Genomic DNA, 16,529 nt, shown 5'->3' on the forward strand with positions numbered 1-16,529 from the left:
ATTTTCCTGTTGAATTTAGTAAGTGTAAACAGTTAGATCAGATGATGAAAAACTAAAATTTTATTATTTGAATTTGTAAAATTTGTGATAAATTAATGTTATTGTTAATTTTTTTATTAATTTAAATGTGATTGTCGTGTGTCAAAAATGACATTTTAGTCTATATATTTAATTATATATTATTTCTTTATATAAAATTACTTTTTAATTTTTAATTAAGTCTCACTATGTAAATTATTGGTATAATAATTGATAAGTATCAAATTTTATTTATTTTTTGGATTAAATTGTTAGTACTTATCCTTTGATTATAATAGTTTTCTTATAAATTATCCTTAAATCTAGTTGTTTATATACATTGTATATTTATTAATATTGTAGTTTAAATATGAAAAATTCATCTATGATTTTGTAGGTTTTGATAGTTATTTGTTAGATTCAGAAATAAAATCAAAAGGAAGGATAAAATAATTTTTTTATGAAGGTTTCTGACCCTAAATTCGTTCAAGCTAGCATCCAACTCGCCTAGGCTAAAATGTAACTTCAACCTTAAGCAAGCAACTTGTCTGGCTAGTGGATGCCTTCACCATTAAGCCACAATTCGCTTAGGTGACCTACCGTTCACTTGGGCGAATTTCTCTGCACTCCTTGGTTGTTTTCTATAAATAGTCATGCATGGTTGAAGAGAAAAGAAATCCAACAGCCTTAAAAACACCAAAGAAAACGCAAAAGAATAAGGAAAAGAGGAAAAGTGAAGTTGAGACGTTGTAGAGTTGTAACCGTGAATCACTTCTTTTGTCATTTCTCTTGTTAGTCTTGTGCTATGTGCAATGATCGGTTAGTTTTCTTAAGGATTGAATGTAATTTTTGTACCCTTATGTATCCCTTTTGATATTATATATGTATTAATCTTTTCTATTCATTATTGGTAATTTCACTATACTTGTAATGCTTGATTCTATTTTATCACTGGTGTCATGAAATTGGACTTTAAGTGAGACTGGAAAGTAATCTTAGAATTTGAACCGAATGATTTTACTCTTTACGTTACATTGCTAGGAATAAAGCATAATGTTTTGATTGCAAAAAGCACGAGAATATAATTGTAATGCTAGGATATTTACTACATATGCGAAGGATTCCATATTTAGTAAATATTCTTAGGTTCCAAGTGTGAGGAATCGACTTAAGATAACTATGTGTGCATTAGTAATGTTAGAAAATGATTTATATATGTTAATCTTATTAAGATACTAAGGGTATGAAGGATGAAATCCAATCTTATGTTTTCTTAAATTAATTCAAGTCATTATTATTATTTTCATAATTTACGTATTTTTTATGCACTAAATTTCGTTATTTTTGCATTTTCTGCATTTTCATTATTTTCGTAAAACCGTTATTTTTACTTTTCTTTTACTTTAAGTTTTCTTTAGTTAATCAAACTGAAACCAATGAGATTCGATTAAATTTGTACATAACTATTAAACTGATGACCTTTATCTGAATGAATTAAGTAAACTCGAGTCCCTTGTGGAGACAAACTCTTTTATAAATGTGAAACCTACAACGACAATTAGTATGCATGTCAAAAGTCTAACAAGTTTTTGACGCCGTTGTCGAAGACTTGAGTCATCCACTTAGTTCTTTCAGATTTAAACTTTCAGTTTGATAGGATATTTTCCTATGTAAATTTCTTTTGATTTTGTATAAATTCCTTCTTTTATCCTTTCTTACCTTTGTACTTATTTCTTTCATTGTATAAATTTCTCTTACTATTATTTTTCACTAACCTTGGTGCTTATGGGTTGTTGTTGTAGTATGTCTTTTTTTTTTCCTTTATGCGAGGTAAAAATCCAACAGATACAATGTCATTTGATCCGGAAATTACCAAGATTGAAAGAAAGAATAAAAAGAAAAAGAAACAAGCAACCACTATAACGTCGGATAAGTCTTCTTCTTCTGATTATCTTTCAACTAATAAAACACTTGTAGAAAGTAACATGACTGAAAGAGGAGAAGGAAATAGACAACCAAGGAGGACCTAGGTGACTATGCTTATGAGCAGGGCCCAAAACATAACAACAACATAGTAAATAACATTTGTTTACATTGATAACCTATAATGACAATTGGTACGCTTGTTAAAAGTTTAAAAATAATTATAAATAACATTTATTTACATTGATAACAATTTTTTATGGTGATAAAAATTAAATATAAACATCAAAAATATTTATTTTATATTTAAAATCACTATCAATTTATTTATTATATTTTATTAAATTAAAATTGTAACTAATAACATTATAATAGACAAACAACCGTATAAATGAACTGAAAATAAATAAACATATAAAAGTTAAATTAGTTTTTCACAAGAATCAAATTAAAAATGCAAATTATGTAAATATATAAATACTAGTGAATAATTTATTTTAAAGCTCAATATATTTATTTAATTGAGGAGGAAACTAAAAGCAAAAGGATATAAAATAAATCATTTTATTCAACTAAAATTTAAGATGAAATATAAGAAAATGATTTTAACACGTCTATTTTTCTTCCTTTTGTGATTGCCAAGTTTTTTTTAACTATCTTTTGTTGTTAACTTTATTCCATAAAATTAATTAATTAGTCCAGCATTCTACTCATATTAATAGCATAAAGATAATAACTAGATTTGGGTAGAAGATCTTATTTAAAACCTTAAAGAATCTTGTTAATAATGTTCTAAATCTAACACTTATATTGCGATGTAAGCATTCATAATTAGTTTCAAGTTTATAGTAAAATAATTTAAATGACAAAATTGTTAAAACAATAAAAGTGAGAGAATATGATAATGTCTATGCTAATATTTTCATACAACATGAGACTTGATTGAAAATTTAAAAGTGTTTATAGGAACCAAAGGGAGTTCTCTTTAAGTTTAGAAATTGAAATGACAACAAGTTATTTTAGAGATCAAATTGAAAAGTCAACTTTTTGGCACGTGACAACTACACGGATGACACATGGTAACCATCAACTACCACGTCATCGCTAGAAGTATCATGTAGGCATAGTCATTTAAGTTAATGGAGAAAACTAATGACAAGACTAATTTATTGTATTTTTTTGTAAATTTATTAGATAAAATTTTAATTTTTCATCTTTTTGAGACCTAATTGTTTGCACCTAACAAATTTAAAGATGAAAATAGATATTTTTTTAATATAAAGTAAAATAAAAAATTGTTACTGTTGTTGTGATACCCTCTACCCCGACATATATATATATATATATATATATATATATATATATATATATATATATATATATATATATATATATATAAAATATATAAAAATATATTGGTAAACAAAATCACATGGGTAAAAGATTCACATTCATTTCAATTACCAAATAAAACTTATTAAAAACAAATTCAACTCAAAATAAGGCCGTCAAAATTTACAAAAATATTTTGTTAAATCAGTGAGCTGAAATAAAATAGACTAACATCATAAAATTAATATAAAAACTTATATCTCAATGTCACATCTTATCAGAGCGTTGTGTTCCGACGTCCTTCAGCATAATATTCGTTAAAGCAGTTCACCTAGTCATCTGCTCCTCCGAACACAAAGTTCAAGATCATTACAGGATCTAAACACAAACAGCAAACCAGGAGTGAGTTATCACATTCCTAACTAATAGAGAAACAAGACAACTAGATATACATATCATATAAACCAAATAAAACTTACTTACACGTAATTCACGTAATTCCACCACTTTGTCATTCAAAGTTCACTTTTCATCCATCAATCACACTTTTCAATCATCAATCACATCACACAAGAATCACACGCTCTGATCAAGACATAATAACACCTCAATTTCATAATAAACAATTAGCAAGCGCATGAGACAATTATGCTAAGACTCAAACCTATATGCAATGTGGTACAATGTCAGTGAAAAACCATCCTGGGGCGCTTAGGAGTACATAACAAGACACACCACACAATGAGTTTGTTAGGTCACACTCACTAAGTAAGATCATAGAGAGACCAGTCAGGGTCACGATGTTTTGCGAGAATGCTCCAACCATATGGGATCAACATAGGCTTAAAGGAGCACTCAAACCCGGTGACCCCCAAGGCCTACACTCCAAAGAGTCCGTCAGGACCTCTCCCTCCTGATTCAGGTCCAACCCCTAAAATCATTTTAGCACACAGACACTGTTCGTGAATTATACAATACTCATGACCTCACACTCGTGTGTTAAACACGTATAACATATTGCGCTACAATTTAACACTGATTCCTAAATAGGAAACCTACACTTTCTCTTTAACACTGGTTCCTAAATAGGAAACCTACACTTTCTCTTCAACACTGCGCATTTACACTTTTCTCAAGATAACACTGGTCGGGTTATTGTACAATTCACAGCTTACAATACCAATAATGTCACATCAAGAGTTAATCACACACTTATTCACGACCAAAACTCATTCACAATTTCACATCTCATAATGTCACAATCCACCATCACATGTTTTTACGTATCTCACAATTCAACACCTGTTCTACTTTACACTTTTACTCAATCTCAATAACAATATTATAATCTCAAGGCAACATATTATTCCACAATTCATCACATATTTCATTTGTAAGCACTGCTGATGAATTATACAATACCACGACCTCGCACTCATGTTTCAAACATGTTTAACACAATTGCGCTACAATTTAACACTGGTTCCTAACTAGGAACCTACACTTTCTTTTTAACACTGCGCATAAACACTGGTCGGATTATTGTATAATTCATAGCTCACAATATAATTAATGTAACATCAAGTGTTAAACACATCCACTTATTCACAATCGAATATCATGTCCACACTTTAACATCTCATAACATCACATCAACCATCTCATAACATTCCTAATGATATTCATAAGGTACAACATACACATGTTCATCAAATTTAACCATAATATTCTCAAACTCCAACACTTAATAATTTTTGGAATCATATTATAACACTCTACAATATTATTTACATAAATTATTAATATAAATAACTACCTCTATATATATAAACTACCATACATCATATTGAATCACAAATTACAAAGTAAGCTTTCAATGCACAAATTCTAAATAATTATATGAACACTTTGGTCAATTTCAATTATGATATTAATTTTTTAAATTATATATAAAAACCTAAAAAGCAAGAAAAAGAGAAAATACAAAATCAATATCTCTCTCTAAATTTGTCCTTACTTTATTTCATCAATTCATATTAATTAGAAAAAATACTCGATTTATAGGGTTCACGCTCAACACAATAGCATATCAATTTCACAATAATTGGTCTGTCAAACATATAAAATTCACTGTAATAATTATAAGGATAAAATAAAAATTGCAAAAACACCTCAAAACTCATTCCAATTGATATCTCTAAGGATCCCTACACATGTTCTCACTAATTCCCAATTGTGAATAACTCATCCCTTACCTCTAAGCGGTTCCTTGGGATTCCTCCAGTTATTCCTCCGACTGCTCCGATAGAATTCCCAAACGTCAGAGAGACGAAGAAGAGATTGAAACCTCCACTTGTACTGTCTTCATGCGATTCCTTTTTCTCCCTTCACAAATATTATCTCTCAAATCCCAACGGTGAAAGTGTGCGCAATTGAATTTCAAACAACATATCCAATTTTCATGAAAATCCAACAGTTAATGAAACTGGAATCATAGTTTTACCGAGACAGTTTTGGGTTTCTGCGGGAAAATAAAAGGCTACAATGCGAAGGGTTTTCCTCTAAGCTCAGATATGATTTTAAAATTCCCAACAGTTATAATGTTTGGAATTGGGTTGCGAACATGGTATTCAAATTTCACGACGATCCAACGGTGAATGAGTCCGGGATCATCGTTTTTTCTAAGACAGGTTTTATGGACGGCGGGAAAAAGAAAGGATTTTGAGAGGAGAAGGGAAAAAATGAAAATAAGGTCAAAATGAGACATCTGACTTAACATAACTATTTATACCTAAGATACTCAGTCTATTATTTGCTCTATATTTATTTATTTATACTAAAAAGCTTTTTAAATTTATTTACGAAAAGAAATGGGATGTTACAGTTGTTGTAGTATTTGTTTTCTTTTAAGATACCACACATATCATATTTTTGAATAATTTGATATTTGGAGTATTTAACTTTAAACAATGACATGTAACTAAAAAGTTTTCATTAATGTCATGTTTGATTCAAAAGAGAGAAATAGAACATAGAATAGAAGATAGATAATTTTTTAAAAAATAGAATAAAAATAAAATAAATATTGAGTTGTCTAATTTAAGAGAAATAGATGAGAAATAATACATTAAAGTTGCCAAATGACACAAACACTACTTCTTGAGCTCTTTGCGGGTACGGAAACAAAAAGGTAGATAAGGATAAAATTGACTTTTATTCACAAATTTTAGATATCTGATTTCTTATCTCGTCAATTCAATACAAAAAATTGTACCATGATAACCTTCATTCCATTTCATGTCTTTTTATTTCATATTTATTACTTTTTAGTATTGTATTAGTGTGAAGTATTTATTGATTTTATCTATCACTAATTTATGAAAGAGAAACTAACTCACTACCATCTATAGTGAAATCTATTCTTGTATGTTTGAATTAAAGTTACAAAATGTCTAAATATTTATACTCCAAAAGCTTCTCAATTTATGTATTTGAACACAAATATTTTATATTGGAATTGGTGAAAGTATTTTTGTAACTAAACATTTAAACTACTCATAATCTTGTTTTGACAGGACTCAAACTTAAGGTTATATTTAAGTTATTTAAGCTTGATTTCATTTAGATTAACATTATTGATGCAAAAAGTTAATAAAATGGTCAATTTTATCTATCAAATATATTTTAATGAGCCAAAATGATAAATATAAGTTATGCACATTTTTAACATGTTTCATTTTCTCTATTTATACTTTTTCTTAAAAAAAGACGTTGGTGCATATGAGATGCATTTGTATGTATCGGGTATGACTTTTATGATTCTTATCATACAAGTTATAAACATATCATAATAACTTATAAAATTAATAAATTTATTACATATAATAATTTGTTAATACATAATAATATAAAGAATATTTATAATTTACACAAAATAAATCCTTTCAGAAAATTCTTATTTAAAAAAGAGAGGGGGTCAGTTGATTGGAAAAGGGATTTCAGTGACATATGCATGATGATTATCACGTACGTACTGAAGCCCTTTATAAAGGACACATGACATTACGTGGATCCAATTCATTGGTTGTTGGGAGAGTTGTCATCCTAGATTATTAAATTAAACTTCAAAATTGTTTAGAATAATTTATACAATTAGACCAAAACTTTTGACTAAATTAACTAGATCACAAATTAATTATAATTTCCTGCACCATCAGTAATTTGAGGTTTTGACGATTTAATAGTATATTTAAGATTGAGAGCATCGAGAAAATACACATGACAGAGTACTAGGACTAGTATTTTAGAATTTAAGGACTGGATGCTGCTCAGGTAATATCATCCAATGAGAAGTGGCCACATTTGTAGGTCGGTTTGTTGTTGTGGGACTCACTTCCTAGAGATCCTAAACACACAATAATGTGGAAAGGTGGCGAATGAGAAAAGGGTTAACTCTGCAACCGTACGTGGACCCACTGCATCAACTTGCGGAGTGACATTTTCCTATCGATCTGAACCGTTGCTTTGGCGGCTACCCTTACAGGGCGCGTTTGTTTGTAAGGAGAAAAACAAAAGATAAGAAAAAATTTATATATTATTTCGTGGGATTATTATTTTTTTATATTTTATTTTAATTAAAAAATTGTTTTTTATTTTATTTTTCTCATTTAAATCAAATACACCTTTTGTATTACCGAAGTGTGACCTTCTTATAACAAAATATTTGTTTTTTGGTTGACAATAAAAATAGAAGAAAAAGTTAATATATAGTTACAAAGATAAAAATTTAAAATTTTCATTCCTTTTATTTTTTAATTTAATTTTTTTCTTTTCTTTTTATCAAGCGAATCATTCAACTTTCAAAAGTTAAATAGCATTCTTTTTGAACTCTCTCTCTCTCTATCTCAAACACACACACACACACACACACATATATATATATATATATATATATATATATATATTACTTTATATATTAGATTCAAATATAAATAAATTAACTAATTTCATTCCTATTTAATCATATGATTTTTAAAATATTTTTATTAATTATATTTCTATTTTTTAATGATTTTATTTTATTAATGATATTAAATTTAAATATAAAATATTTTAAAAATAATCTTATTTTTTACTTGATATTAATAAAATTAAATGATTCTAACTATTTTTCTTAATCAATGTAAAAATAATTATTTTTTTTATATATAGATTCAGATAGAATACTTCATGAATTCTAAAGTAATAATTTTTTAAGCTATTTTGTTAATAGTATCTAAACATAAGTAAGAGGATGAATTAATACTTGTATTAAAAAGAGACAATAACTATAAAATAAACAGGTGAATAGTAGAGTATATTGGTTATTGGTGATGAATAAGATAATTTATAATAAGAGTAATTTTTTTATTTTAAGGAAACAAAAGAAGTTACAAAATTGAGAATATTTGTAAATTTATATCAATTGAGTTTCTTAATCAGTGTGTTGTAACTTTAAAAGACTAGTATTATTTTAAAATGGAGGTAGTAATTGATAAATATAAAACATAGTGACATTGTGATCTATGCCAAAAGGCCCCTTGAATTATAAAAAATCTTAACATCAATTCTTAGATTAATTTCAAGTAATTAAAAAATAATATATTTTAATTGAAAGAATATTATGTTAAAATATGTAACTGCAACAAATTTTTACAGTGCTATTTAACTAAAACTGGTAATTTGTTTTTGAAGAGGAAACCAGTATCATTTAAAAATTTTAAATCAGTCTTAAAATAATTTTAATAAAATAAAAAATATTAAAAAAATTATTTATTGCCCTAAAAAAATTAAAGATTCAATAAAAATAATTTATCAAAAATCAATTTCAGAATGTTTTACTACTAATAATAAATGTCACATTTTTAATAATTTTTTATTTTTAATTCCTTAATTGTTATTCTTAAGACAATAATTAATAACGTTATTGAAAAATAGTAATAAACTATATTTAAATTGCAATTTATTCCATTTAAATTAAAATACACACGTTGAATAGAGTAAGGAATTATATTTTTTTGTTGAGCAACGTAAATATTTTTTTTAAATGATGAAGAAAATAAGGAATATATTTATAATATTTTTATTTTAAAAATTAGGTATTTATTCTTTAACATGAGATGATTTTCATACATAGTTTTTCACACGATCTTAATTTTTATTTTTGTGCCAGTTTTATTTAAAATATACTAATTTTGTAAACATTTTTTTATATTATAATTAACCATCGATGGTTTAAAAATTGATTTTTTATTGTTTGATAATATAAAAATAATTACACAAGCTGTACACGAATACTAAACTCTTTTGTGACATGTTTTAAATTTTATCATAAATTATTTAATCAAATAAATATTTTATTTAATTCATTAATCGATGTTAAAAATTTTTGATTAACATTAAACATAATGATATATTTATGAATGTGATTTTTATCAGTTAAACTAATTTATGAAATTTTAAAAATTGAAAAATTCATAATAGCGTATGAGATCATATTAATATTTTTTTTTACATTTCACTTTATTTTTAACATTTTATATAATTTAAAACAGCCTTATCTTTTTAATTTATGTCTATTAATAATAGTAATAAATGATATGAAAATTTATTGCAAAGCAATAAATGACATTGCTTGGTATTAAATTTTTAAAGTCTTACTAGTATTTTATTATACATAGTAGTACATAATAGCAAAGTAATTGAGATCATTAATGATATCTCCTGACAATAAATACTCACACTATCATTTACTAATATCATTTATTGCTTTAGGATAAAATTTTATATCATTTATTAATTACTATTATAATATACATATATTTTTGTTATAAGAAAATATACATGCATTTAAAAAAAAAAATAATAATATGTATACATTTAATATAATAGTATACTTCTTCTTCATGTTCCTATATATAAAACTCAATTACTTAATTCATGAAGATTAAAAAAGTAATTAATTTAGTTGATAATAATAATAATATTATCTTTAAGTTTATAATTTTTTTAATTATCATTATAATTAATAATTTTCTTTCTTCTAATTTTTAATATATTTTTTCTCTTCTTTTAATAAGAAACATTTTTATTGTAAAAATAATTAATGCTATCAACATTATAAATTAGATTTTATAAAAAATAAATTATTTTAAACTTGAGTATTATAAATAAGAACAAAAAGAATATTATTTTTTGGTATAAATCACATGTATTCTTAGTGAAAGATAATTATGTTTGACTAATGTGAAATAACTATAAGTGATAAAACTAGAATAGTTCATCTATGCATTCAATAATATTTGTTTTATTGGTACTCACATTTTTTTTTTTATGAATTCTCGATGATATAGTAGTACGTTATTTTGCTATTATATATACATTGTCATTATTGTCAATAATAAAAAAATACCATTAATATACTTAGTAATTATTGTATGTAGTCCGCGTTCAACATTAAACATAATGATACATTTATGAATGCAATTTTTTTCATTTAAACTAATTTCTAAACTTTTTAAAATTGAAAAAAACATAATAGTGTACGTATGAGATGATAAATTAACTAAAAAAATATTAAAATGTATTTTTTGCATTTCACTTTATTTTTTTTACTAACATTTTATCTCATTTAACACACCCTTATATAGGAGTAAATGAATAAATGATATTGCTTCGTAATAATTTTTAAAGTATTACTGGTATTTTATCACACATACATAATAGCAAAATAATTAAGATAATTTACAAATATCATTTATTGCTTTAGTGCCTTTACAATAAATTTTATATCATTTATTATTATTATTATTATTATTATATACATACATTTTAGAAAATAAATAATAGTATATATACATTTAATATAGTAGTACATTATTTTGCTATTATACATACATTGCCAATAAACAAAAAAAATTTATCATACTTAACATGATATGTAGTATGCAATCAAGTAATAGTATAAAAATTTCAAACGGTCACTGTAAGTATATTATTTACTATATTTTATTAATTATAAAAAAATTGACGGATTTTTTTTATAGATTTTAATATATATACACTTATATTTTTATTAATATTAGTATAAATCATGATGATTTGTGATTAGGTGATAAAATAATTTTATATTATTGTCCAATCATAAATCATCATTTAAATTAATTTAAAATAATTATTTTAAGAATTAACAAACTCATCATATATGATAGATTACGATTAGATGGATCAGTTATGTTATTATCCAATTACAAGTTATTATTTAAATTATTTTAATATAATTATTTAAAAAATTAATTAATTTATGCATGATAGATTATAATTGAATAACTGTGTTATACTACTCTCTAATCACAAATTAATATTTAAATTACTTTAACATAATTATGTTAAAAATTAAAGAAACTCCTTAATTCAAGACTAATTATGAATGATATTTACCCCAAAGTGGTTTGTTACAATGTTACATTGACCGGTGCAACACATAGCTGCCAGACCCCGTTTCATTTAGAACCAATCAAAAAGACAATTTTTTAAATGAATGAATGAATAAATAAATGAATAAAATAAAATATATCCGTGAATGATGCATTTATAAATAATTAATTACTTTATAATTATTATTAATACTTTTTAATAAAAAGTGCACAGAGGCAGGGGTCTCTATTATAATAAGAGGGAACTTTTTATATAGTTGCATTGCAGGATCCACAAACACATAGCACCCAATCACAGCTCACCAGCTTCATCCACTGCTTTTTTGTTTCTCTCCCTTTGGTGGTGCCTTCTCCTTTGAGGAGAAGAGAGAGAGTAGCAAAGTTTGTTTTAAGTTTCATTCTTGCTTTTTCAGCTTCCATAAAATTTCCCTCTCTTTCCATTTGGGGGGCTCCTATTCCTATTTTGTGCTTAGTTTTTTTTTTCTCTCTCTTTTTTTTTGCTGCTCAGCATCAAGCAAAAGGGGAATTTTTATTTTTTTTAAAAGAAAGTTTTGTTTTGTGTTGTTTTCTAAACAAGCTTTTTTTTCCTTCTTCTACTACTATTACTTCCCTCTCTTCCCTCATAAATTCAGAGTCTTTCTGCTCTTTCCTAATTGGGTTTGTACATTCATTGTCTTTGGTTGCAGCCCTTTTGCTTCTCATTAGCTTCTAATCACTTTCCCAATTGGGTTAAGTTCAAATTGAAGCTGGAGAAAGACTTGTCAGTTTTTTCTCTCTGAAAGTTGTCAATTTTTTGTGTGTTTTTTTTTTTTTGCTGTGTCTCAGTTCCAGTTTAGCATCTGGGAGGGAAGTTCATTGGGTTTAGATCTCATCTCACAAGTGGTTTCTAGGGTTTTTCCTTTTGAACCAATTAGTTAATAATCTTAAACCTCAATTTGGAGCATTCTCTGTGATTTTTATTTTTATTTAAACCAAAGTGGGTCTTTTGTAGATTCCTGAGGAGCATGCCTCCTTTCCTACACAAAATAAAGGCTATTCTGATTCCTTTAAATAAAATGCTTGTTGATTTATCCTTCATAGTGTTGTGGTAAAACCTCCACCTCTGCTTCTCACTTACTATCTCCCTCTCTCTCTTCCCCTGAATCAACCCTGCTTCCCATAAAAGTTTGTGCAATCTTTCAAGTAAAATAAAATCCACAAACATACACACCAAACCAAACCAATCCTCAATTGGCTGAAAACCTTGTTCTACATGCTCTCATAGTTCGTGTGTTGAATTGTGTTGTGAATTTGGTGTGATGAAGTGGGAAATGGAGATCCTCCCTCCTGCATCACCTTACACGTACAATTCCAATTGGCTTCTAGATGACAACAGGACCAACAACAACACCAAATGGACCCCTGCAGAGAACAAGCTGTTTGAGAATGCTCTTGCGGTTTACGATAAGGACACGCCGGATCGATGGCACAAGGTAGCCGAGATGATACCGGGAAAAACAGTCATGGATGTGGTGAAGCAGTACAAGGAATTGGAAGCAGATGTTTGTGACATAGAAGCAGGGTTGATCTCAATTCCAGGATACAGAAGCACCACCACCACCTCACCCTTCACCTTGGATTGGGTTAATCCTGCCTATGGTGATGGCTTCAAAGGACTCACTGCTAAGAGATCCTCCTCTGGCAGACCTCCTGAGCAGGAAAGGAAGAAAGGTGTGCCATGGACTGAAGAAGAACACAAGTATGTGTAACCTTTTTGCTTATTTTTTATTATTACTTTTGCTTTTTGAATTTTGAATTCCATATGTGGGTTTGTGTGTGAAATACTAAGTGAAGATTTTAGTACTATGTTACTTTTTGGTTCTTGAAAATGTAAATTGGTTTAAAAAAGGAAAATTGGTGTACATGAGGGCAGTAAGGGATTAATGGATGTAGTTATGTTTATGAATTATTATGAATTTATGATGTACTTTATATATAAGCTAGGAAAAGGAGCAATAATGCTATGTTGTTATTAATTGTTGGATATTTGTTATTTGTGTTAAGGTCTTTTTAGCTTTCATGAGGTAAGCTATGTGGGGGTGGTTGGTTAAGTCAAATAAATAAATTCATGTGCTATTCTACATCAGATTTTGGGTTTTAACTTTTGAATTTGATTGTGATTTGTGAAAATTCTCCACAGGTTGTTTCTTCTGGGGCTGAAGAAGTATGGCAAAGGTGATTGGAGGAACATATCGCGCAATTATGTGATCACTCGGACGCCAACTCAAGTTGCTAGCCATGCTCAGAAGTACTTCATAAGGCAACTATCAGGAGGCAAGGACAAGAGGAGGGCTAGCATACATGACATTACAACGGTTAATCTCACAGAAACCACCAGAACTTCTTCTGATGAAAGCAAGAGATCCACTTCGCCACAACATTCCACTATTCTCTCACACCAGCAGCAGCAGCAGCAGCAGCCGAATTCTAGTGTCGCCTCATCCGGATTGAACCTCCAGTGGAGCAATCAGCCAAATGCAGGAGTGGCTATGCCACTCAACCCTGCACATGAACAAGTCTTCATGTCCCCTTATGGCCTTAACTCATATGGTTTTAAGATGCATGGCCAAAATCTGCACAGAAGTTCTGTTCATGAGTCTTCTTACCTAGGACCTCAGACACCAAACATGGTTTTCCAAATGCTGCCCTCCCAACACTATTCCCATGCATGATGTGGTGGTGGTGGTTGTTTTGAATTATTATTATCATTATTATTATTTATGGCTAGAACCAGTGTCTTTTTGCTCAGTTCACTGGTACAGTGTCTGTGCTTTTTTTTTTTTTACCATGTTTTATGTGAATATCTTACATTAGACTATTAGTTAGTTATTGCCTTCTTGGAATATGAACTTGAAGGAAGGTGTTGGAATTTTGTTTATTCATCAACCTTAAAACTTATGAAAGGTGAAAAACGGTGAAGGCAAAACAAGTACCAAACTTTGGTTTTTCAATGTCGTTCAAGAATATTATTGGATTCCAAACTAAGTCTAGAATGAAATGTTAACTTAAAAGAGAAAGGTTCCCCTTCTTGTACTATGGCAATGCATTTTATGTATGTGAGGGGATACTGTTGAAGGAATTGTATTTAAAATATTAAAGAGTTTATTGATAGATCCGTAATCTAGTACCTTAGCAATGGTTCTTCGAAGATAAGATTAAGATGCACGAATATATTTTGTACAAAGTGAGATTCATGTGGATTAATTAGTTATTTTAATTACAATAAATAGAAACATATGGAACAAGCGTGATTCATGTCGGATTAGATGGGTAATATATTCTTATAACAAAGAATTTGGTCATGCATGATGGTTAAGACTGTTTGTACACTGTTCACTGAGTAAATCCAAAGAAAGGATCATAGTCATTGTGAATTTATATGTACGGAACCATTCTGTTGAACATAATTTTAAATGCCCGTTTATGGAGACAACCTAAGCCTTTTATTTCGCCAAAAACAAGTCTTTAGCATTTATTAATCAGATATGATAATAGATAATGTATATATAGGTGTGTAAAATGAGTCCAATTTAGCATAAAATAACATGAGTCCTGTTTTTATCACGATAGAGTATTTTCTCAATAGAAAGATTAGAATTTAGATGAACAAAATTTGATAATTAGATTTTACATGGATGCCATGTCACTGTTAGAAATCATCAAATAATAGTTTAAGGAGTAAATTACAATCTATTCTTTTATTAGAAGATGTTTAATTTATAATTTTTTTTCTCCTTTTTAAAAAAATTACACTATTCTTAATTACTTGAGTGAGGACATGTTCACACCTTTTTAGATTGTTATAAGTTAATTACTTTCGGCAATGAATAACCATAAACAAGTATTTAAAGAGTTCCTTTTTCTTTTCACACGATTTTAAGTGACACAACTCACGGGTAGCTAATTTTGAATAACTTATTATTGATGAGATGATCCTTAAACATCTTTTTTTTTATATAAAAAAAACAATTTTTTTTTATCAACTTTGGAACTTAAACCAAAATCAATATTTTATCTTATAAAGTCTCTCATATAACAATACAGGTTAAACCTCGTTGCCAATGATATTGAGAACTATACCCAAAAAATCATGTCTAAAATCTTTGTTTATATTAAAATAGATCTAGGTATAATACATTGATCTTCCAAAGAAAGTGACTGTAACTTATAAAATTAGAGGAAATGGTCATAGTATAATTTAAGCATCTTTAAAAAAGGTTTAATTTTTACTCTATTTTAAAAAATATGACTTTGTGTTAATTGACTTTCATATAGGATTTAATAGGCCACATTTACTCATTTATATGCCTTTGTTTGAAAAAACATTGATCACATATTGCCTTTGTTTGAAAATGAGAATGAAGAATCTAGCCATACCACTTCCCTCCCGCAAATTAAAGAGTGCTTTGGGGACCTGATGATAATAATAAATAAAATATCCAATGACAAAAAGTAAACATCGTGGCAGATAATCTTTGACATAAAATAACTAATTAATGAAGTTGCTAATACAGTACGTTGTAGCTACCTTCTAATTAATTTTACTCTAGATTAATATATACTATTGTGATGTTCTATTAGCACTTATTCTGCATGATTAACCTTGTAAAGTGCATGATTCTAAAATATGTACCCTCTCTCTTGCTCAATTGTACAAAGACACGCCAACAAACTTTCCTTGGAAGGAGAATCTAGAAATTACATAATTGATTCACAACCGAGTAAATACAAAGCTGCAATAAT

General features: G+C 27.7%; 1 protein-coding gene across 1 annotated transcript; it reads left to right on the forward strand.

The window, feature by feature from the left end:
• The first annotated feature begins 12,001 nt into the window (after positions 1-12,001).
• Positions 12,002-14,889, forward strand: LOC778181 (transcription factor DIVARICATA). The gene is made up of 2 exons (XM_003538204.5): positions 12,002-13,485; positions 13,927-14,889. Exons 1-2 carry the CDS (start codon positions 13,046-13,048, stop codon positions 14,456-14,458), a joined length of 972 nt encoding a protein of 323 aa, XP_003538252.1. The 5' UTR covers positions 12,002-13,045; the 3' UTR covers positions 14,459-14,889.
• The last annotated feature ends 1,640 nt before the right edge of the window (positions 14,890-16,529 follow it).

This window comes from Glycine max, chromosome 11 (genome assembly GCF_000004515.6).
Source record: "Glycine max cultivar Williams 82 chromosome 11, Glycine_max_v4.0, whole genome shotgun sequence".
NCBI classification, from domain to species: Eukaryota; Viridiplantae; Streptophyta; class Magnoliopsida; order Fabales; family Fabaceae; genus Glycine; species Glycine max.